The sequence below is a fragment of the Scyliorhinus torazame genome, chromosome 14 (genome assembly GCF_047496885.1).
Source record: "Scyliorhinus torazame isolate Kashiwa2021f chromosome 14, sScyTor2.1, whole genome shotgun sequence".
Classification (NCBI taxonomy): Eukaryota; Metazoa; Chordata; class Chondrichthyes; order Carcharhiniformes; family Scyliorhinidae; genus Scyliorhinus; species Scyliorhinus torazame.
The window spans coordinates 39,211,311-39,235,879 of NC_092720.1; the positions used below are offsets into that span (position 1 = coordinate 39,211,311).

At 44.0% G+C, this 24,569-nt stretch overlaps 1 protein-coding gene across 2 annotated transcripts in view; it reads right to left on the reverse strand.

Annotated features, from left to right (window-relative positions):
• rhbdd1 (rhomboid domain containing 1) overlaps nt 1-24,569 on the reverse strand; it is a 70,646-nt gene that overhangs the window by 21,265 nt on the left and 24,812 nt on the right. For both annotated transcript variants that reach the window (XM_072473988.1, XM_072473989.1), the window contains exon 6: nt 12,137-12,256. In XM_072473988.1, coding sequence (XP_072330089.1) covers nt 12,137-12,256 — 120 coding nt within the window. The remainder of the gene's footprint in view (nt 1-12,136; nt 12,257-24,569) is intronic.

The window sequence follows — 24,569 nt, forward strand, 5'->3', positions numbered from 1 at the left end:
GCAGAGCAGACAGGGTGAACACAGCGGGTCTGGTGGCCTGAAGTGCATATGTTTTAATGCAAGAAGTATTATGGGTAAGGCAGATGAACTTCGAGCTTGGATTAGTACTTGGAACTATGATGTTGTTGCCATTACAGAGACCTGGTTGAGGGAAGGACAGGATTGGCAGCTAAACGTTCCAGGATTTAGATGTTTCAGGCGGGATAGAGGGGGATGTAAAAGGGGAGGCGGAGTTGCGCTACTGGTTAGGGAGAATATCACAGCTGTACTACGGGAGGACACCTCAGAGGGCAGTGAGGCTATATGGGTAGAGATCAGGAATAAGAAGGGTGCAGTCACAATGTTGGGGGTTTACTACAGGCCTCCCAACAGCCAGCGGGAGGGAAAGGAGCAGATAGGTAGACAGATTTTGGAAAAGAGTAAAAACAACAGAGTTGTTGTGATGGGAGACTTCAACTTCCCCAATATTGACTGGGACTCACTTAGTGCCAGGGGCTTAGATGGGGAGAGTTTGTAAGGAGCATCCAGGAGGGCTTCTTAAAACAATATGTAGACAGTCCAACTAGGGAAGGGGCTGTACTGGACCTGGTATTGGGGAATGAGCCCAGCCAGGAGCTAGAAGTTTCAATAAGGGAGCATTTCGGGAACAATGACCACAACTCAGTAAGTTTTAAAGTGCTGGTGGACAAGGATAAGAGTGGTCCTAGGGTGAATGTGCTAAATTGGGGGAAGGCTAATTATAAAAATATTAGGCGGGAACTGAAGAACCTAGATTGGGGGCGGATGTTTGAGGGTAAATCAACATCTGACATGTGGGTGGCTTTCAAGTGTCAGTTGAAAGGAATTCAGGACCGGCATGTTCCTGTGAGGAAGAAGGATAAATATGGCAATTTTCAGGAACCTTGGATAATGAGAGATATTGTAGGCCTCGTCAAAAAGAAAAAGGGAGGCATTTGTCAGGGCTAAAAGGCTGGGAACAGACGAAGTCTGTGTGGAATATAAGGAAAGTAGGAAGGAACTTAAGCAAGGAGTCAGGAGGGCTAGAAGGGGTCATGAAAAGTCATTGGCAAATAGGGTTAAGGAAAATCCCAAGGCTTTTTACACATACATAAAAAGCAAGAGGGTAGCCAGGGAAAGGGTTGGCCCACTGAAGGATAGGCAAGGGAATCTATGTGTGGAGCCAGAGGAAATGGGCGAGGTACTAAATGAATACTTTGCATCGGCATTCACCAAAGAGAAGGAGTTGGTAGATGTTGAGTCTGGAGAAGGGTGTGTAGATAGCCTGGGTCACATTGAGATCCAAAAGGACGAGGTGTTGGGCGTCTTGAAAAATATTAAGGTAGGTAAGTCCCCAGGGCCTGATGGGATCTACCCCAGAATACTGAAGGAGGCTAGAGAGGAAATTGCTGAGGCCTTGACAGAAATCTTTGGATCCTCACTGTCTTCAGGTGATGTCCCAGAGGACTGGAGAATAGCCAATGTTGTTCCTCTGTTTAAGAAGGGTAGCAAGGATAATCCAGGGAACTACAGGCCAGTGAGCCTTACGTCAGTGGTAGGGAAATTACTGGAGAGAATTCTTTGAGACAGGATCTGCTCCCATTTGGAAGCAAATGGACGTATTAGTGAGAGGCAGCATGGGTTTGTAAAGGGGATGTCGTGTCTCACTAACTTGATAGAGTTTTTCGAGGAGGTCACAAAGATGATTGATGCAGGTAGGGCAGTGGATGTTGTCTATATGGACTTCAGTAAGGCCTTTGACAAGGTCCCTCATGGTAGACTAGTACAAAAGGTGAAGCCACACGGGATCAGGGGTGAGCTGGCAAGGTGGCTACAGAACTGGCTAAGTCATAGAAGGCAGAGAATAGCAATGGAAGGATGCTTTTCTAATTGGAGGGCTGTGACTAGTGGTGTTCCACAGGGATCAGTGCTGGGACCTTTGCTGTTTGTAGTATATGTAAATGATTTGGAGGAAAATGTAACTGGTCTGATTCGTAAGTTTGCAGACGACACAAAGGTTGGTGGCATTGCGGATAGCGATGAGGACTGTCAGAGGATACAGCAGGATTTAGATTGTTTGGAGACTTGGGCGGGGAGATGGCAGATGGGAGTTTAATCCGGACAAATATGAGGTAATGCATTTTGGAAGGTCTAATGCAGGTAGGGAATATACAGTGAATGGTAGAACCCTCAAGAGTATTGAAAGTCAGAGAGATCTAGGTGTACAGGTCCACAGGTCACTGAAAGGGGCAATACAGGTGGAGAAGGTAGTCAAGAAGGCATACGGTATGCTTGCCTTCATTGGCCGGGGCATTGAGTATAAGAATTGGCAAGTCATGTTGCAGCTGTATAGAACCTTAGTTAGGCCACATTTGGAGTATAGTGTTCAATTCTGGTCGCTACACTACCAGAAGGATGTGGAGGCTTTAGAGAGCTTGCAGAGGAGATTTACAAGAATGTTGCCTGGCATGGAGGGCATTAGCTATGAGGAGCGGTTGAATAAACTCGGTTTGTTCTCACTGGAACGACGGAGGTTGGGGGGCGACCTGATAGAGGTCTACAAAATTATGAGGGGCATAGACAGAGTGGATAGTCAGAGGCTTTTCCCCAGGGTAGAGGGGTCAATGACTAGGGGGCATAGGTTTAAGGTGCAAGGGGCAAGGTTTAGAGTAGATGTACGAGGCAAGTTTTTTACACAGAGGGTAGTGGGTGACTGGAACTCGCTACCGGAGGAAGTGGTGGAAGCAGGGACAATAGTGACCTTTAAGGGGCATCTTGACAAATACATGAATAGGATGGGAATAGAGGGATACGGACCCAGGAAGTGTAGAAGATTGTAGTTTAGTCGGGCAGCATGGTCGGCACGGGCTTGGAGGGCCGAACGGGCTGTTCCTGTGCTGTACTTTTCTTTGTTCTTTGTTCAAATAACGCAGATGCATTTAAGGAGAAGCCAGATGAGTTAGATCCAAAGGAGAACAATAAAGAAACGGAATCTGAATCTTAGGAAAAGAATGCTGAGGTGCTACATACCTCGAAAGCATGGGACAAACCTGGGCAGAGAGACTACTGATGGGTGAATGTAATCAGGATGTGGATATATCGGAGAATGATCTCCATATCCTTCATAGACACAGACTAATTGTTGGAGAAAAGAGGAAATGAGTGCATAATGTGAAAATAATACAATACTATGATCACATCATTACAACAGATAGTAGATAATTATTGGAGGGGAAGGTTGATGGAAAATATAGGAGAGAAAATGATATTGATGCGGAGTCCCCGGGAGATGTTCACTCAGGATCGCTGCACTTGGCACGACCAAAAAAAAAAGGCGCAGCTTCCTTCAAACTCAAGAAAACACAAAGAGAGGAAATCCCAAGCCAGCTGCTCATCCAAACTGCGGCCAATTCCCTGAGGCCTTCTGCCCTACCTGCATCAGAAGCTTCCGAATGCAGATAGTCTTAGCAGTCAACCACATACTGACCAGAACCCTACCAAACAGCACAGATGATGGACATGACCATCTTCACCTCCAAGGATGAACAACACATTTGACACACGCAGTACAAGTGACATGATGGCCATGATGGATAGGATGCTTACTTATTTAGGCTCATGGTACCTCGGGGTTCAAGTGCATAATTCTCTGAAGGTGGCCAGACAAGTTGAAACAGTTGTTAAGAAGGCTTATAGCATCTTTGGATTTATAAATAGAGGCATAGAGCGAGAATGGGTTGGTTCTTTCCGGGGGTGACGGATGAGTGTGAGAGGTGTGTGTGTGGGGGGGGGAAGTGGGCAGCAAATCACGCGCACATGTTTTGGGGTTGCGAAGAATTGGGAAGATTCTGGGCGGGAGTGTTCGTGGTCTTAGCCAGGAAAATGGGAGAGGAGATGGACCCAGACCCTTTGGTGGCGATATTTGGGGTTTCAGAGAAGCCGGAGCTCATGGAGAGGGGGAATGCCGATGTCGTGGCCTTCGCCTCTCTGATTGCACGGCGGCGGATTTTGCTGGAGTGGCGGTCGGCAACGCCACCGGGGGTAGCGGCTTGGTTGGGTGAGCTGTACGACTTCCTGCGATTAGAGAAGATAAAGTATGAGTTAAGGGGCTCTTCAGGGATGTTTGAGGAAAGGTGGGGGATGTTTGTGACCGTGTTTGAGGGGCTTTTTGTCGCGGGGGGGGGGGTGAAAAAAGGGAAACACCTGTACAGATTGCAGAATTGATTGTTGGGAAGCATGTTTTCCGGGGGTGCTAATTGGCTGTAACCTGTTTTGATATATGTTTGTAATAAAATACATTAAAAAAACAATCTTGCCCTTAAAGTCTCTCTTATGTTGTTAGGTACCAGCTCCAACATTCTGCACTGAGCTTAATTTACATTTACTGCAGAAAGGCAGAATTTCTTGAAATTAACAAGATAGTTGAGAGTGTGCTGCTGTTTTCGCAAGGTTGATGGCAGAATACCACCAATCATACGGCAATTTGCCATTATTTGTAGTTCATGGGGCATCTCTTCCTCGCTACAAACTGCATGCGCATTAAACTTTTATTTTCCCAGGAGATTCTGGGCGTTATCTCAAGACAATTTCCAAATTAGCTATCATCATAGAATTTACAGTGCAGAAGGAGGCCATTCGGCCCATCGAGTCTGCACCGGCTCTTGGAAAGAGCACCCTACCCAAGGTCAACACCTCCACCCTATCCCCATAACCCAGTAACCCTACCCAACATTAAGGGCAATTTTGGACACTAAGGGCAATTTAGCATGGCCAATCCACCTAACCTGCACATCTTTGGACTGTGGGGGGAAACCGGAGCACCCGGAGGAAACCCACGCACGCACGGGGAGGATGTGCAGACTCCGCACAGACAGTGACCCAAGCCGGAATCGAACCTGGGACCCTGGAGCTGTGAAGCAATTGTGCGATCCACAATGCTACCGTGCTGCCCTATGTGTCATGAAGACACTTTCCACTGATTTTTAAAATTCATTCATGGGATGTGGGCATCGCTGGCTAAACCCGCATTTATTGCCCATCTCTAATTGCTCGAGAAGGTGGTGGTGAGCTGGCTTCTTCGAAAAATTGCAGTCCATGTGGTGCAGATACATGCACAGTGCTGTTAGGGAGAGGGTTCCAGGATTTTGACCCAGTAACAGTGAAGGAACAGCAATATATTTCCAAGTCAGGATGGTGAGTGATTTGGAGGGGAAGCTCCAGGTGGTGGGTTTTCATGTGGCTGCTGCCCTTATCCATCTCGAGGGTAGAGGTCATGGGTTTGGAAGGTGCTGTTGAAGGAGCCTTGGTGAGTTCCTGCAGTGCATCTTGTACCTAGTACTACCAGTGTTCGGCAGTGGTGGAAGGAGTGAATGTTTGTGAATGGGATGCCAATCAGGTGAGCTGCTTTGTCCTGGATGGTGTCAAGCGTCACGAGTGTTGCTGGAGATGCACTCACCCAGTAACCCTAACCCAAACACCCAGGCGCTGACAGTGGGGGAATTCAGCAATGGTATTTCCACTGACTGTCAAGGGGAGATGCTCAAGGCCATCTCTTGTTGGAGATAGTTATGGATTGGCACTTGCATGGTGCGAGCTTTACTCGCCACTTGTCAGCCCAAACTTAGATATTGTCGAGGTCTTGCTGCATTTGACATGCACTGCTTGTCATGCTGGCATATTTTGTGCAATAGCCAAATGGTCATGAAGCTATAATGACACAATAGCGCATGCAGTTCAAACTGACTGTTTCTTCAAATTCTCCAGCAAGTTGCCTGCAAGTCCATTGTGCCAGTCACTTCCATGTCATTGTATCAGTCTATGCTGCAGTTATTCTCTGCAAGGACTGTAGCTTTGCACTCACCTTGCAGGTTTGTGCTTGCACTACAGCCATTGGAACTAATTGGGCCATTTGACAGACCACTTGAAATACATGACAAATATTTTGAAAACAAGGCGAGTAAAAACTCTTGTGCAACTGTGCCATTCAACTGCAAATTGATGAAACCTACGCCTACCTTGATATTATCGAACCCCAAGTTTGTCTCACTGTCATGTGCATTGTACAGTGCCCTGAAATAGCACCAGTTTTCCAAAAGACAGGTCTCTGTACCCGACAATGTGAGCCCAGTGAGATTATCATAGATTTTACAGTGCAGAAGGAGGCCATTCGGCCCATCGAGTCTGCACTGGCTCTTGGAAAGAACACCATACCCAAGGTTAATACCTCCACCCTATCCCCATAACCCAGTAACCCCACCCAGCACTAAGGGCAATTTTGGACACAAGGGCAATTTTATCATGGCCAATCCACCTAACCTGCACATCTTTGGACTGTGGGAGGAAACCGGAGCACCCGGAGGAAACCCACGCACACACGGGGAGGGTGTGCAGACTCCGCACAGACAGTGACCCAAGCCGGAATCGAACCTGGGACCCTGGAGCTGTGAAGCAATTGTGCTATCCGCAATGCTACCGTGCAGATGATGCCTGGCGAAAAAGAAAAAGAGATCGGGAGCAGCACGGTGGAACAGTGGTTAGCATTGCTGCCTCACGGCACCAAGGACCCGGTTTTGATCCTGGCCTTGGGTCACCGTCCGTGTGCAGTTTGCACAGTCTCCCCGTGTCTGTGTGGGTCTCACCCCCACAACCAAAAGACGCGCAGGGTAGGTGGATTGGCCATGCTAAATTGCCCCTTAAATGGGAAAAAAAAATTTAAAAGCAAGAGATAAAGTGGTGCAGGTTGGTAGCTTTCCCTAAACAATGGAAACTTTGCGTGGATCTGTGTATATTCCTGCTTTAAAGGACTGAGAGGTACAGAGAACCTCAAAGCTTGTGGAAGGAATGTGGAAAACAGCATACAGAAGAAACACATTTACTCTTTTATCTGGCAGAACTTCCTTTCCAAATACTTAGACCAAAACTCAAACAAACATGTTTATTTTCCTCGCTGTAGCACCCGAGTGAAATACATCACAAGGAACTGAAGTGAAAAAAGAAACCGCAGGCCTTCAATAATTTAAAAAAGTACAAAAATTCTGCTCTGTGTATTTTGACTTCCCTTTGGCAAAATAGATAAATAAACAAATAAATAAACAAACAAAGGAAAGGACATTTGAAAGGCTTTCAGTAGTAAATTGTGCTGATACACATACCTGCATTCACTAAAACAGAGCGGAAATATTCAAGTGAAAATGCTCAAGTTTTGAAACCAGGGACAACAATTGCAATTCAGAGAGTTTACTATAATAATTATTATTAAATATATACAAGAGAATTGTGTAACTTATCCACACTATTTTAAACTATTAACTGCGAAAATGAAAGTTTCTTCAACTTAAAAAATGCACATTATGAATTGTTGATAATTGACGGCATAAAACCCAAGTGCTTTAGACAAAGCTGTTATCATAGAATCATAGAGGTTTACAGCATCAAAACAGGCCCTTCGGCCCAACTTGTCCATGCTGCCCAGTTTTTAACCACTAAGCTAGTCCCAGATGCCCGCATTTGACCCATAATCCTCTAAACCCAGCTTTCCCACAGAAATGTCTAAATGCTTTTTAGAAGACAAAATTGTACCCGCCTCTACTACGGTGCTCTGGTAGCTCATTCCAGACACTCACCACCCTCTGTGTGAAGAAATTACCCGTCTGGACCCTTTTGTATCTCTCCACTCTTACCTTAAACCTATGCCCTCTAGTTTGAGGCTCTCCTACCTTTGGGAAAGATGTTTACTATCTACCTTCTCTATGCCCCTCATTATTTTATAGACTTCTATAAGATCACCCCTAAGCCTCCTACACTCCAGGAAAAAAGTCCCACTCTATCCAGCCCCTCCTTATAACCCAAACCATCAAGTCTCGGTAGCATCCTGGTAAGTCGTTTCTGCACTCTTTCTAGTTTAATAATATCCTTTCTATAATAGGGTGACCAGAACTGTACACAGTATTCCAAATGTGGCCTTACTAATGTCTTGTACAACTTCAGAAAGATGACCCAACTCTTGTATTCAATGTTCTGACCAATGAAACCAAGCATGCCGAATGCCTTCTTCACCACCCTGTCCACCTGTGACTCCACTTTGAAAGAGCTATGAACCTGTACCCCTAGATCTCTGTTCTATAACTTTCCCCAACTCCCTACCATTAACTGAGTAGGTCCTGTCCTGAATCAATCTGCCAAAACAATAAAAAAACCAACAAAGATTAATTGAATTTAGGAAATTAAACAAGTTCTTATTCTGAGAATTCAACATTAAACAAAACTCAAACAAACATGTTTATTTTCCTCGCTGTAGCACCCAAGTGAAATACATCACAAGGAACTGAAGTGAAAAAAGAAACCGCAGGCCTTCAATAATTTTTAAAAGTACAAACGGATAACCATAGTTTTGAAGTAACTGGGAATCTCCCTTAAATGGTCACAACGATGGCTGGTGGGAAAATATTTAAAACATTGCTCGATTAAACCAAAGGGAATGGACAAAAGCACATTGCTGGTATTGTCGAGAGCTTTACCTTTAACTTGTGCTAACTGAGAGATACTTGATGCTGTGGCTAAATTTAGAAAGGTGTGAAACAAGTGTTCTATTTGCAGCACTATTGTCCCTCAGCTTGATAAGCAAATGATATCCAAAGAAAACATGTTAAAAAAAAGTGTGCGTGAATACATATTTCTGCAGATCACACTAAATCTCTATTGCAGTAAAGATCAGTAGACTGCAGCATCAAATAAAACCATTGGTTGTGTTAACTCTCCCTTCCATCTGTTGCTAGAATATTTAAGCAAAAGCTCTGGTACCTCAGTCTCGGAAGTGCACGGATGGCACCTAATGGTATTGAATTGGCCAATGTTAAAGAGATCAAAAAAGAGTGTCAATTATAATCAGATTGTTTTTGGTTAGTATGCGTTACTGAGATTCTCCCTGTTAAATTTCATATGGTTAAAGCAAATATTTCTAAATTAGTGCCAGAGAATGTGTTTTAAACAAAATACATTGAAGTCACAACTCTGCAGTTTCTTAAATTTGTGAGGCGCCAGAAAACACTATGGTAGAAATAAAGAGAAATTAAAAACAAAAAGTACTGATCAAATATTGCTATATGCCTTTAAGGATTGGGCCTAGTATATTACTTTCAGTGAATGCATTTAGTAGATTATTCCCATTTACATTCTCGATATATTTGCTTCCGAAGATGTGCATAACAGCACGACATTTAATGGATCAATTTTAAGTTAACAAGACTGGTTTCAGTATTTATTTCTCTCATTCCTCCTGAAACAAAGACTATGAGTGGAATTTACCAGCTGTACACGGCAGCAGGGTAGTCCCACAATGGCACAGGTCCCAACGAGGGGTGCAGTCAACGGGAAATCCCGATGACAACGGCGGGACCAGAAAATCCCGTTGGTGGGCCGCCTCCGAAAAACTTGCGGCGGGTTGGTAGGTAACCAATAACAATTGGCACCAGGTTTAGGTATTGTACATGACATATGCAGAACGCATCGGATTTTGGGCTGAATTTTCACTGCCGAGTTGGAAGAGCAGAGGTGGGAAAATCCCCGACTCGGAAGGTAATGTAGTGGATAGTCAGATTTTTGTTCTGGAAGCTGGAGGGTGAGTGGGTGCTGCCTGGAGTCAGACCTGCTGCACCTGGAAACAGTGTAGAGGCAGCCACAGGGGGTGTTGAGTGCCAAGATGCTATTTAGGTGCTCTGGGACTTCGCCCCAGCTTTAAGAAACAATGAAACCAAAACAACCCTCTAGATATTAATCCCACACATTCCCTTTGCGCCATCGATGCCAAATCATGTCACTGTGTGCCCCCCCCCAACCTCTCTCCATCCCTCCCATACCAACAGATCCCTGATACCCATCCCCAAAGCCCTTTCTAGCCCCTATGTCAACTTGGTGCCAACTCATGTCAACTGTTATGTGCCAGGATTTAGAGAACTCCCAAGTGTATCATGGAGTTCACCTGACCCACAACTTTTAATAGATTGTGGTATGGGGAGCACACGGCCCACTCTACAGGTGTGGTACAGCAGAAATGGTAAAGTATTTTTTAAAGCAAAACAATATTTATTCTATGAACTCAAGTTAACCTTTTTAAAACATAGTGAACATTTTAGCAACCATCAATTCAAATATAACCCCCAAAGAATATAACGCTAAGTAATCCTTAATAACTTCCCAAACAACATCCAGAAGACCGAAGAAACACCTTTCAAGAGAAGCACATTAAGTTTACATTCACTACCGAGAACATTTATCATTCTGAATTCACCAAATGATCAAGAGATAGTCTTTTCATGGCAGAGAGATTAACAGTACACCTGCTCTGTCTGGCTTCAGCTCCAACACTGAACAACACACCTTGCAGCAAACAGCCTAAAAATGAAAGTAAAAAGCTGACAGACAGACAGCCCAGCTCCACCCACTCTCTGACATCACTGCAGTAGTAAACACCCATTTCTTAAAAGCACTCTCACTACAGATATTTATATACAAACCCATTTAGAAACATCCATTTCTTAAAGGTACTCTCACATGACACAACCTATGAACCTCCCTCCCCCAACTGCCTTTACTCTTACACCCTGCCTGCCAGCCAATTCACCCAGTATTCACAAAAGGCAGACCCGAGTAGCCATGCAGAGGTGAAATAAACATTTCCCATGTCTACTGATGATGTCACTATTAGAAAAAATACTTCATTCACAAACACTCATTCAATACATTTAAATCTTGTCAACTGCTTAATCCTTTATGAAAAAAATATTATATTCACAGCCCCACATCAAAGACTTTAGAACCATTTGGAGTTGTCAAACTGTGAACTTAGGGGTCTCCCGCTGTGATAATGACTTGTTGTGATTCAGTCATGCAGCACGAACCCTAGAACAAAAGCCCTCAGATTCATGTCACCAGACAGTGAAATTGAAAGCAGCCACAGCAGGCTGTTCTTTTTTTTTTTTAAACTAACGGGTTTGGAAAGTTTAATGCCATGTCAGTTTGATAGTTCCAATGAGTTTACCGCCTTTTTATGCACATTCATGCCTAATTTTGTCAATCTAAAAGGGCACATGCCCTCTCCAAAGGGGGTTCATACTCTCCGAAACGGATACACGGACCTATCTAAAAGGGTACCCTACCACTCATATGACACTGGCAGTTTTATATCTTTCTCTTTCTTCCTTTTTTTTTTACAATTTAGAATACCCAATTCATTTATTTTCCAATTAAGGGGCAATTTAGCGTGGCCTTGCACATGAAATGAAAATGAAATGAAATGAAAATCGCTTATTGTCACGAGTGGGCTTCAATGAAGTTACTGTGAAAAGCCCCTAGTCACCACATTCCGGCGCCTGTTCGGGGAGGCTGGAACAGGAATTGAACCGTGCTGCTGGCCTGCCTTGGTCTGCTTTAAAAGCCAGCGATTTAGCCCAGTGTGCTAAACCAGCCCCCATCCTTTGGGTTGTGTGGGTGAAACACGGGGAGAATGTGCAAACTTCACACGGACTGTGACCCAGAGCCGGGATCGAACCTGGGACCTCGGCGCCGTGAGGCCGCAGTGCTAACCCACTGCGCCACCGTGCTGCCTTAGATCTTTCTCTTTCATGTCTAAAGCCCACGATTTATGTTTTTGCACATTCCACGAATGAAAATGGTATTTGGCTAAAGGTAGCGCCACTGTTGCATGTGCAACTACCTCCATGACCCACAGTTGTGCAAAGTATGACCCCTCCCCCCCACAAATTGAAAAAGGTGGGTGTCAGGTTCGGGGCAGGAGTTTTGGAATCGGATTCTGTCACCAATTTGACCAAGTCAGAGGTCCCTTTCATCCACATGAAATTTTGGCCAGAGTGTATTGTATAACACTGATCACCACGAGAAAAATATGGTTAAAAAGTACCATCAAGTTTCACGATCAATCACAAAGAGACTGTGACACTTTCCCACTGAATCTGACAGAATTAAAAGTCCCCAAGTTTTTCTGCTCATTTGTATTCCATGCTTGATGTGCTGGACCCAAATTAATTACTCTTTTGCATAAGCTGCACATCACATATAATGTAATGTGCAATGTGCAGAGTAAAAACAACCAATAAATAAACCTCTACTGGATCATACAACATACCATATTCATTTAAACTTGCCCGAATTGCTTCTTCTAACTGTTCCTCCTCAGTCATTCCTCCCGTATAGCTTGTCCTGTGGTTTGAGGCACCATCCCTGACATCATTGTAACCAGAGTGTCCTAGGGTTTACAAAAATCTCCAATTAGGGCAATTATGATATGGGTGTGGGAAGAAAGAAAATGATCACACCATATTTATTTCATAATAAAATAGTATAGACAATTTTGGAAAGCTTTTCAAGTGAAGATTCATTGGAATGTAGTCATTACATAAAATTAAACGGATAAGCAGTTTACTAAATGACCATCTGTTTAGTTGCTATTGGAGAGATAAATGTTGGCCAGGTCAACAAGAGCAAGTCCTCTGCTCTTTTTCAATGAATGCCATGGATTTTTTTAATGTCCAAGTGTAAGGGCAAATGGAGTCTCAATTTAAGGCCTCAACCAAAAGCCAGCACTTCCAACAGTACAGATTGAGTGGGATATTGAAGTGACAGTCTGCACTCAATTGTCTAGGGAGGGGCTTAAATCTGCAACCTTCCGAGTCCGGCAAGAGTATTATCATTGAGCTACACCCCTGACGTGCTTTGTAAATAACTGCAAAATTTCTGGAAAGATATTCAGGAAAGACAGGCCAACCTAGTAGAAACTCTCTTTTCAGAGTCTGAAGGTTTCCTACTAGCAAAATGCGAGCTACAGACAGTAGATTCCACCAATCACTTTGCGAACTTAATATAATAATCTTTATTACTGTCACAAGTAGGCTTACATTAACACTGCCATGAAGTGAAAAGCCCCTAGTCGCCACACACAGGCATCTGTTCAGGTACATGGAGGGAGAATTCAGAATGTCCGATTCACCTAACAAGCACGTCTTTCGGGACTTGTGGGAGGAAACCGGAGCACCTGGAGGAAACCCACGCAAACAGAGGAAGAGCGTGCACACTCCGTACAGACAGCGCCCAGCTGGGAATCGAACCTTACATTCAGAACAGTCCTGGTTGGAGCTTGGGTTTTTGTAATGGATCACATTGTTTGGGTTGTGACAAAAATAGGAACTCAGGAACAGGAGTAGGCCATCTTGCCCCTCGGGTCATTCAGTGAGATCATGGTTGATCTGTAATCCAACTCCACGTACAGGACCTGATGACCCACACCCTAGGGTTCTAAAAAAAAAAAATAGATGCAGAGATTGTGGGTGTGCGAGCTCTAATTTTCTAAAATTCCTTAGATTCAGGAATGGTCCCACAAGATTGGATATTGGTAAATGTTATACCACCTTTCAAGAAAGGAGGGAGAGAGAAAGCAGTGAACTACAGGCCAGTTAGCCTAACATCAATTGTTGGGAAAATGCTGGAATCTATTATTAAGGAAGTCTTCACAATGCACTTAGAAGAGCATAGTAGGAGTACAATAAGTCAACATGATTTTACGGAAGGGAAATCCAATTTGATAAATGTATTAGCATTTTTTGAGGATGTAGATAGTATGGTAGATAACGGGGAACCAGTAGATGTAATATACCTGGATTTCCTAAAGGCATTTGATAAGGTGACAGACAAAATGTTAACAGACAAAATAAGGGCCCATGGATTGAGGATTGGATAATTCTGTATTAATCATTAGAGGTGGACCACTAAGTAAGTAGAGGTTTAATCATTAGGCTTCTACACAGTAAGCTGAATATAAAAGAAAAACAGATTGACTTAATGCAAATTGATATATTATCCCATTCAGTGGGTCACTTTATTTGACGCAAATAGAATAATTATTCTGCATTCTGTCTCAGTCCAGAGAGAACCTCCTGGAATGAAATGAAAAGAAAATTGCTTATTGTCACAAGTAGGCTTCAAATGAAGTTACTGTGAAAAGCCCCTAGTCACCACATTCCGGCGCCTGTTCGGGCCTATCCCTTTTGACTGCGTATTTTAAATTTCAGTTAGGAAAGGGCAACAAATACAGGCCCAATTTCAATCAGCAACGCCCATATTCCAAGAATGAATTTTTTTAAAGCATTCGGAAAGCTTGGGAATCCGTCCAGCACTAGTCACCGAAAAGAAAGTGTGGGTGTGAAGGTACGCTTAAAAAGTATATAAATGGTCACAGCTGTAACAGTGGGTGTGGAAGGTGCTGAGAGAATCTATCACTCTGCTGAGCCATCTCAAGGTAAAAGACTAGCTTTAGATTTATTCTTCCGCCGTATAAATCGGCGGAATTAACAGGCCATTCGTCCCATTGTGTCTGCACTGTCTGTGCAAATGAGCATTTCATCTCGTGCCTTCTCCCCAGAACCCTGAAGACTGCTTATTTTCAAGTAATCATCTAATGGCCCTCTTGAATGCCTTGATTCAACCGGTCTCCACCACACTCTCAGGAAGTGCATTCCAGAGCCTAACTCCTCACTGTGTGAAAAAGTTTTTTTTCTCATGTCGCATTTGCTTCTTTTACTAATTACCTTAAATCTGGGCCCTCTCCATTATTTCAAGTGTGGGAACAGTTTCTCCCTCTCTACTCTAGTCTGGACCCCTCATGATTTTGAATACCTCTATCAAATTGTCTCTCGGCCTTCTTTTCTCCAAAGATAAGATTCCCAACTTCTCCAATCTTACTTCATAACTGAAGTTCCTCATCCCTGGAATCATTCCCGTAAACTCTCTCCAGTGCCCTCACATCCTTCCTCAAATATGGCACCCAAAGCTGAATGCAATACTCCAGCTGTGGTCTATAGTGTCTTATACAAGTTCAACATAACTTCTTCGCTTTGGATGCCCCTCAGAATTAAGCCTAGGATACAATATGCTTTACTAACTGCTCCCTCAAACTGCCTTGCCACCTTCCATGGCTTATGCACTGATATATGCAGGGCCCCCTGTTCCTGCACTCCCTTTAAAAATTATACCTTTACTGTCTCTCCCATGTTCTTCCTGCTCTCCAATGTTTTTCCTATCAAAATGTATCACCTCACATTTCTCCACATTGAACTCGCCACCTATCCCCATTCCACCAACTTGCCATGTCCTTTTGAAGTTCTACACTGTCCTCACAATTTATAATACTTCTAAGTTTTGGATCATCTGCAAATGTCAAAATTTTTCCCTGTACATCAAGGTCTAGATCATTAATATACATCAGGAAAAGCAGGGGTCCCAACACTAACCCCTGGGAAACTCCACTGCTTATGTCTTTATTTGGAGGAGGATGGAAGTGTGGTATGACATTCCACAGGATTCTAACACGCAATGACCATTTCCAATAAGAGAGAGACTAACTATTTCCCCTTGACATTCAATGTCTTTACCTTTGCTGAATCTCCCATTATCAACATCCTGGGAAATCCTGACTTGGAACTATATTGCTGTCCCTTCAGTGTGGGTCAAAATCCTGGAACTCCCCACTAACAGCACTGTGGGTGTTGCTACGCCACATGGACTGCAGCAGTCCAAGAAGACGGATCATCACCACCTCAGGGGTAATTAAGGATGGGCAACAAATGCTGACCTAACCAGCAATGTGCACATCCGAGGAAAATAACTTTTTTTGAATAATTTAAATTCTAGTCACATGGAAATCATAAAAGATTAAAGTTCTTTCGCAGATCAGAGCATCACTTGACAAGTTTATTTTACTTCATGGATTGATTCAATTAGGTGTAGAGGCAAAAATTTTTGATTCATCCAAGGTAAATATGTAACAGGGTGTCACAGTGGTTAGCACTGCTGCCTCACAGCGCCAGGGACCAGAGTTGGAATCCGGCCTTGGGTGCCTGTCTGTGTGGAGTTTGCATGTTCTTCCCATGTTTGTGTGAGATTCCTCCGGGTGCTCCGGTTTCCTCCCACAGTCCAAAGTGCTCAGGTTAGGTGGATTGGCCATTATCAATGCGCGGAGTTACAGGGATACAGCAGGGAAGTGTGTCTAGGAAGAGTGCTCATTCGAAGGGTCGGTGCAGACACAATGGGCCAAATGGCCTTCTTCTGCACTGTAGGGATGCTATATTTTTTTCTTGGATAAATATGTTAAGATGACCTCCCTGCTCTGTATTTATCTTATGACCCTGAGCACACCTATGAAATGAGATAACTCAAAAGTAAAAGCCTTGAAAGTGGTGATGACTCACCAATTTATACAGACAGTGCTTTGAAGTCAATGGTTTCAGAAATCTTTCAATGCCAAGGCATTCACATTTTGGAAGAACTCCTACAATCAAGGCCTGGGCATGCTTAGTTCTGGAATGGTTTACCAAACAATGGGCAGGTTAGCAAATGACTTTTGCAAAGGAGCATTTATCAGTACTGATAGCCACTATGCTTTATCCTTGTGCACAGATGGCGTACATACTTTAAGGATGACCTATTCTGAACTGGAAGATCAGATAATCTGCAATTGGCCAGACCTGATTTCTAAAGAAAAGCAAATGCCAAAGTTTGTGATTGTCACATTCTTCTGAGCTATCGGCCGTTAAACATTATAACCAGGATTTGTATCAGGAGGAATAAATGAATGCATTAGAGATATTTTGGGGGTCAGAGATGATGCCAAGGAAGCGAGGCACGGAGGTCAGCTAGAGTAAAACCAGATTTTAAAAATATGATTGGGTCAAGAAAAAGCAGGAAAATTCTTAACTATACCACATGCAAAAATTATAGGAAACATCAATAGAAACAAAACCAAAATATGAAAATGAAGAAAGAACTGAAACCTTGGTTGAAATTACAGCTGCTTAAAAAAAAAAAAAATCAAAACATTGGTTCCCAATGTTATAAATTTCCTGAGAGGACTCCCCGACCATGTTCATTAACCTGGCACAAAATCAACCATTGGCAGACAGCGTGGTATGTTTACATCAATGAATCCCATTATGTTGAAATGAGGAACGTCCGGTGGTACAATGTAAGGGGAGGACGTGCACAAGGTGGCTCCCACTGGAGACTGGAGAACTGATCTCTTGCCTTTTTCTTGGTGCCGCGGGTAGTTTACTCCTTGAAAGTGCATGAAATTCATTAGGGTAGAGATAGCTCTTTTCTAAGATGAGCTGAAGAAACAAAGTCAAGAATGTTTCGAACAGAAACCCGTCAACGAAGTAGGAGGCCTCTCAGAGATCAATGGCAAGTAAGATGGCGGAGTCGGCTTGTTTCTCTCCATCCACTCCACTAACGGCTGAGGTTCACACGAGTATTTTGCCAAAAGGGTTTGGGAAACACCGACTAAGCATGGAGGATCTTAAGAGATCAATTGAAGTGGCCTTGGCCTCCATTCGTGTGGCTCTGGGAAAGACTAGTGAGACCAAATGGAGTCACATTAAGAATATGGTGGCGACTTTATCTGATCAAAGTGATCGGATTGCTGCTCTGGAGTGCAAGCAGACTTCGGCCGTTGAAAATAATAGGACGTTAAAATTCAAGCTGAATGACCTTGAAAATATGTCAGGAGGTAGAATATCTGGATAGCGGGTTTACCGGAGGAGATTGAGGGCCGTAACACCCACAGAATATCTCTTGAACATGTTCATCAAAATGGTGGGTGAGGGTGGGTTCGCGTTCCCGCCTGAATAAGATCTGGTCCATCACTCTCTTCAACCGAAGCCTCATTCCACCGTTAGATTCCACAGTTTTACAGAGAAGGAGAGGGTTCTTCGATGGGCGAGGGAGCACCGTGATTTCAAGTTTAGACTGTATCAGGACATAAGGTGCGGAGTTGGCAAAGAAGAGAGCTGCATTTAACGGATTAAAGACCACCTTGCCTCAGAAATACGTTTGAGGAATAATCCTTTTTTTGATACGCTGGGAGATGCGGACTCTTTTGTTGAAAGGCACAAGTTGGGCCCTCTGTAATTTGGTTTTGGCTCTGTTGACGGGCATGTTGTACTGTCTTTATTTTGTTTTTTCTTGTTCTGGATGGAGTTGTGTTCTTGATACCTTTGATTAGATTGGTGGTTCGCTACTACTTGGGTCTGTGTTACATTAATACATGCTTTCGGGGAGTTGCAAGTTAAATGGGGTTCTGTTAACTTTATTTATTTTTCTCTAGTTGGTGTAGCCATCTGAGATGGCCACCTGCAAAGGACCATGGGAATTATGGCCAACCCAGGACTCAGACAGCTACAGAGCTTCTGTGTATTTGAAACGCAGGTAGCTAGACCTGATCGAAACTCCTGCTTGTTTGCATTTTAATGGCCCGTCCCCCAGAACAATAAGACTCCAATCAAGAAACCGATACAGACACAGACTGATCGGCGCCACTCCCTTTACTCGAGAGAGCCCAACTACCAAGGTCAATGACCACTAAGGACCCGCCCAGCCACCAAGGCACCCGCCCCTTTATTAGCCAAAATCGAAGGCAGTGATCGAAGCCTGACGAATTATTGGGTCCAAGATTAAGGACCGCCCCAAAGAGCTCGAAACTCAGAAGGATAAAAAGGGACACAGCCATGTGTTCTGTCTCTTTTGGACCCGGCCTGTGCCAGCCTCCTTTGAATCCGGCCTGTGCCAGCCCAACTGCAGCATAACGACCAGACAGCCAAGTTCATGACCAACGATCACTACCTGAGCCCAGCAGAGACAGAGCTACTTCTTCAAACCAGCCACGTGAGATCAAGATAAAGACCTTATCCACTTGCACAGTGCCGGTCACCTGAAGTTAAGTATAGGTTATTGTAATTGATAGGTGTAGTTTAACTTGTAGTATACTGTGCTTGCATGTCGAAGTAACCCTTGTGTGTAAATAAACCATCTTTGAACTTGAACTGACTAACTGGTTGTGTGGTCATTTGACCGATATACGGGAAAGTCTTGTGGTTCAGTAAACGAAACAGAAACACCCACAGTATTGGCGACGCTGTTGTGACATAACATCACAACATAAAAAGAGCCTCAGTATCATATTAGCGACACTAAAGAGCAACATTATTATAGTATTCCATTAAATTGGCAACATTGGGATGTTGGCCATCTTGGGAGGATCTTTTTACTATATCTTTTCAATGTCCCTTGGTTGATTTCTCTTGGTGGAAATGGTTGACTCCAGATTGAAGGGCATTGGGAGATCTCCTGTACATTTTGTCACCTGAAATGTTAGAGGTTTGAATGACCCAGTAAAACAGTCGAGGGCCCATCTTAAAAAGAGTTTAAACTCCGACCTTGTTTTCATACAGGAGACCCACTTGGGGATCAGATCAGGCTGCACAAGGGGTGGGTTGAGCAGGTTTTTCATTCTGGTCTCGATGGCAGGACCAGGGGTACGGCGATTTTAATTAATAAAAGAGTTCAGTTTTCCTCCTCCAGGTTACAGCCCACTCCAATGGTCGGTATGTTATTGTTTCTGACTCCCTGTTAAATACCTCCGTATCATGGTCAATGTTTATGCTCCCAATTGGGACGATACGGACTTTATTAATTCCTTGTTTGCCTCCCTCCCCAATCTTGATTCATATTGACTTTTTCTACTCGGTGACCTGAAGTGTGTTTTGGGCCCTAGATTGGATCATTCCAAACCCAAATCTCTTATTCTATCTGGGATGGCCAGGGTGTTGTCTTCTTTTATGACTCAGATGGGGGAGTGGATCTGTGATGCTTTTTGAACCCTGACAAGAGGTTTTTCTTTTTTTTCCCCACATGTCCATCATGTGTTTTCCCGTATCAACCTTTTCATTTTGGATAGGGGATTCCTCCCTTCGTTGATGGTGGCTGAGTACTCCGCCATTGTCATTTTGGATCATGCCCCATATTTTATCAATCTATTGCTAGAGTCGGGCCGCAAACAATGTCCACCCTTGAGATTAGACGCTACATTGTTGGCTGCTAAAAAAGTTGTGAGCGTGTGTCCAACTCCCAACACGACTATGAAAAATCAAAAAAGTCCGAGTCAATCTCACCTACCACACTGGGAGGCTCTTCAGGCAGTCCTGGCGAGGGGAGGGGGCAGGTTATCTCTTATATGTCATCTCTTATATCTCAGGTCATATATGGTGAAGGAGAGCAGCAGAGACTGGTGGATTCCATTCTAGGGGTGGATCACCAATACTCATTCGCTCCCACTCCAAATAGGAAAAAAAGAATTACAGACCCAGTTCGATCTACTGTCCACGCGTAGGACAGGACATCAGTTGCAACGCTCCAGGGGCACTTTTTATGAGTACGGGGAGAAGGTCAATCGTCTTCTGGCTCCTCAACTTAAATGTCCGGCGGCCTCCCGTGGGATCCCACAGATACACAATCCAGGCAACAACCTTATTTCCACCCCTCGCCAGGTCAATGCGGCTTTTAAATACTTTTCCCGCCATGTTTATAGGTCAGAGCCCCTGCAGATAAATAGGTCATGTCTGACTTTTTGGACAGTCTACCTATCCCAATGGTTAAGGTGGTTCAAAGCAGTGAGTTGGACTCCCCATTACACCCCAATGAGATTTTAAAACGTATTGGACTGATGCAGCCTGGCAAGGCCCCTGGTCTGGATGGTTTTCCGACTGAATTTTACAAGAGGTTCTCGGAGCAGCTTGTACCTTTATTGTTGAACAAGTTTAATGATTTCCTATCCTGGTGTCTTTGCCTCTGACCCTCACCCTAAGCTTCTATTTCCTTGCTTTGATTACAATGTAAAGCTGCTTGGTAAGCTCCTAGTGTTCCGGTTGGAGCCTTGCCTCCTAAGTATAATTTCGGAGACTCAAACAAGCTTCGTGAAAGACCGGCAATTGTTGGCCAATATACCTCGCCTGCTTAATTTTATCCTTTCCCCCTCGCCAGTGCCTGAACCGGAGGTGGTAGTAAATCTGCTGAAAAGGCATTTGACAGAGTGGAATGGGAGTTTTTATTCGAAATTCGGTTTATAAATTTCCTGGATTCGCCTGCTATATAAGGCCCCTCCAGCTAGTGTTTGTACTCTATTTTCCGTTGAATAAGAGCACTGGGAAGGGCTGTCCACTTTTTCTACTCTTATTTGCCCTGGCAATAGAGATATGTTCTATGGAGTTGAGGTTCTATAGCCAATGGAGGGGTAATGGTCAGGATAGGGTGGAACATCGGGTGTTGACCTACTTCTTTATATTACGGACCCAACTCCCTCCATCGATGGCCTAATAAAGTTGCTTAACACCTTTGGCTCCTTCTCTGGGTATAAACTGAACTTAGGCAAGAGTGAATGTTTCTTGGTTAACTGTCCCTGGGAGGCAAGCCCATTTGGGGATGTTACCTTTCCGCAACGCTAATACAAGCTTTCGCTATCTGAGGCCTCACTTCATAAGTTGAATTACACAACCCTGATTAATATAGTGTTAAAACGGATCTACAGACTTACAGAGGTGGAACAACCTTCCTCTGTCTCTGGCGGGTAGGATTCAAACAATTAAAATGAATGTGCTGCCGAAATGTTTCTTTTTCTTTCAATGTCGTCCAATTTTTCTGCCCAAAACCTTCTTTATCAAGGTTAACAAATAGATATCTTCTTATTTTTCGGAGGGTAAGAATCCTAGATTCTGTAGTGTTCTACTACAAAGAGATAGACAGACGGGGTTGGGGGTTGAATTGGGCCCTATATTTACTGAGGGGGTTTGGAGGGAGGTCCTTCATGGAGTCAACTCCACGTCCTCATGGATGTCCTTAATTCAGTTTAACACTAGTGGAGATACAAGGAAGGTATTAAACAAAAAAAACAGAGATGCATACATTAAGGGTACAACTGTAATCATTAATGAATTCAATTTATACATAGATTGGACAAACCAAATTAACAATGGTACAATGGAGGAAGAATTCCTGGAGAGTGTATGTGTTAGTTTTTTTTATACTAATTCATTGAGGAAACAACCAGAAAACAGACAATTCTAGAATGAGAAAAAATTAGCAATTTTGTAGTGCGGGGTTCCCTTTGGGGAAGAGTGATATTTCATAGAATTTACAGTGCAGAAGGAGGCCATTCGGCCCATCGGGTCTGCGCCGGCTCTTGGAAAGAGCACCCTACCCAAGGTCAACACCTCCACCCTATCCCCATAACCCAGTAACCCCACCCAACATTAAGGGCAATTTGGAACACGAAGGGCAATCTATCATGGCCAATCCACCTAACCTGCACATCTTTGGACTGTGGGAGGAAACCGGAGCACCCGGAGGAAACCCACGCACACATGGGGAGGATGTGCAGACTCCGCACAGACAGTGACCTAAGCCGGAATCGAACCTGGGACCCTGGAGCTGTGAAGCAATTGTGCTATCCACAATGCTACCGTGCTGCCCACTATGCTACTGTGCTGCCCATAATACGATAGAATTCTTCATTAAGCTGGACAGTGAAGTAGTTGAATCCGAATTTAAATAAAGGGAACTATGAGGGTATGAGGCACGAATTGGCAAGGACATTGGGGAACCTTGCTAAAGGGATTGACAGTTCATATTTAAAAAACATGCGCTTGAATTACAATAATTACTCATTCCTGTCTGGCTGAAAAATATTTTTTTTAAAAGAGGAAAGGTGGCTTAACCATGGCTTATAAAAGAAATTAAGAAAATTGTCAGAAAAAGCAGATAGCCGGAGGATTGGGAGCATTATAGGATTCAGCAAAGGAGGACAGAAAATTGATCAAGAGGGGGAAAAAAAGAGTATGGGAGTAAAATAGAAACGGACTGTAAAGTTTTCTATAAATATATGAAGTAAAAAGATGTGGTGGGGTGATAAATAGTGAGAAGAATAGCCTTTGATTCCAGGAAGATATAGTTGGGCTGATGAGTGGCAAATGGAATTCAATCTGGATAAGTGGGCGGTGATGCACTTGGGCTGGACAAATAAGGCAAGGGAATATATGGTAAATGTCAGGACCCTGGGAAGCACCGAGGATCAGAGGGGCCCTGGCGTACATGTACATCACCCCTTAAGGTAGCAAGGCAGGTGGAGTGCTTATGTTGTACTTGCCTTTATTAGCCGCGGCATAAAGTTTTAGAGAAGGGAGGATATGCTGGAACTGTATAAAACTTTAGTTAGGCCACAGCTGGAGTAGTGTGCGCAGTTCTGGAATCCACATTATAGGAGGGATGTGATAGCACTGGAAAGGGTGCAGAGGAGATTTACCAGGATGTTGCCTGGGCTAGAGAGTGATACGTATGAAGAGTGATTGGATAGACTTGGATTGTTTTCCTTGGAGCAGAGGAGACTGAGTGGGACATGATTGAGATGTATAAAATTGAGAGACATAGATAGACAGGAAGTAACTTTTTCCCTTGGTGGAGGGATCAATGACCAGGGGACATATATTTAAGATAACGGGCAGGAGGTTCAGAGGGGATATGAGGAAAAGCTTTTTCAACCAGAGGGTGGTGGGAGTCTGGATCGCATTGCCTGAAAGGCTGGTGGAGGCAGAGATCCTCAGAATATTTGAGAAGCGTTTGAATCTGCACTTGTGATCCCAGTGCATACAAGACTATGGGCCGAGTCCTGGAAATTGGGATTAGAATGGTTAGGTGATTGTTTTTGACTGGCACGACGCGATGGGCCGAAGGGCCTTTTCTGTACTGTAGACCTCTATGGCTCAGTCAGAAGACAGGGAAATTATAATGGGGAACAAGAAATGGCAGAAGAATTGAACACATACATTGATGGGTGCCCGGTTGGCACTTAAAAGGGTGCCAGGGCCATAATTTGGAATCCGAGGGGGTGTCATGAAAGGGGATGTGAGGGGGGGCTTGAAAATAGGGGGGCCTCAGCGACCCCAAGGCGGACTGTCCTCACTTGGGAGGGAAGGGGGCGGGGTGACATTGCCCATGGGGTGGGGGGGGGGGGGGGTGTGAGGGACTGTCAAGCTCACTGAGAGATTGGGACACCCTTTCAAAATGGCGCCACGGCCTCCGAGGAGTCAGTCCTGCTGGAAAATTCAGCTCCCCACTACTGAAAGAATTTCTAAGTGTGGACTAGACCGAGTAGAAACTCCCGAAGGCCCAAAAAGACAATGAAATGTGGGTGAATGCTGTTCTGGACTTCACCCAAAGAGCCAACGGGAAACACCCAGACAAAGTCGCTGAAAATAGCAGAAGTCCTTTGGTTGAATCCGCCCATTGAATGGCGGAGCAGACTCGAAGGGTCGAATAGCCTCTCCTGCTCCTAGTTTCTCTGTAACCCTGTGGTAGTGAGACTCTCCCGGAATTCACAGAACAAGTGAAAATCAGGATTCACTGGCACAAAACAGGATGATTAGGTAGTCAGTGAGGCTGTGATAGCGTAGAAGACACACTCATAATTCTCGGCGCAAATACCCATGCAGCAAGCACCAACATGATGCATATTACAGATAGGAAAACTTTTACAGATTGGAAAACTAACAGACAAGACAAAGTATGAATTCTGAAAACAATAGAATAAATGCATTTGTCTAATAGATTGTTTTCCCCAAAAACATGCTCAAGAGGTTTAGCAAGTTGAAATGAAATATTTTGTCATTTTGATCTCAGAGTCAACCATC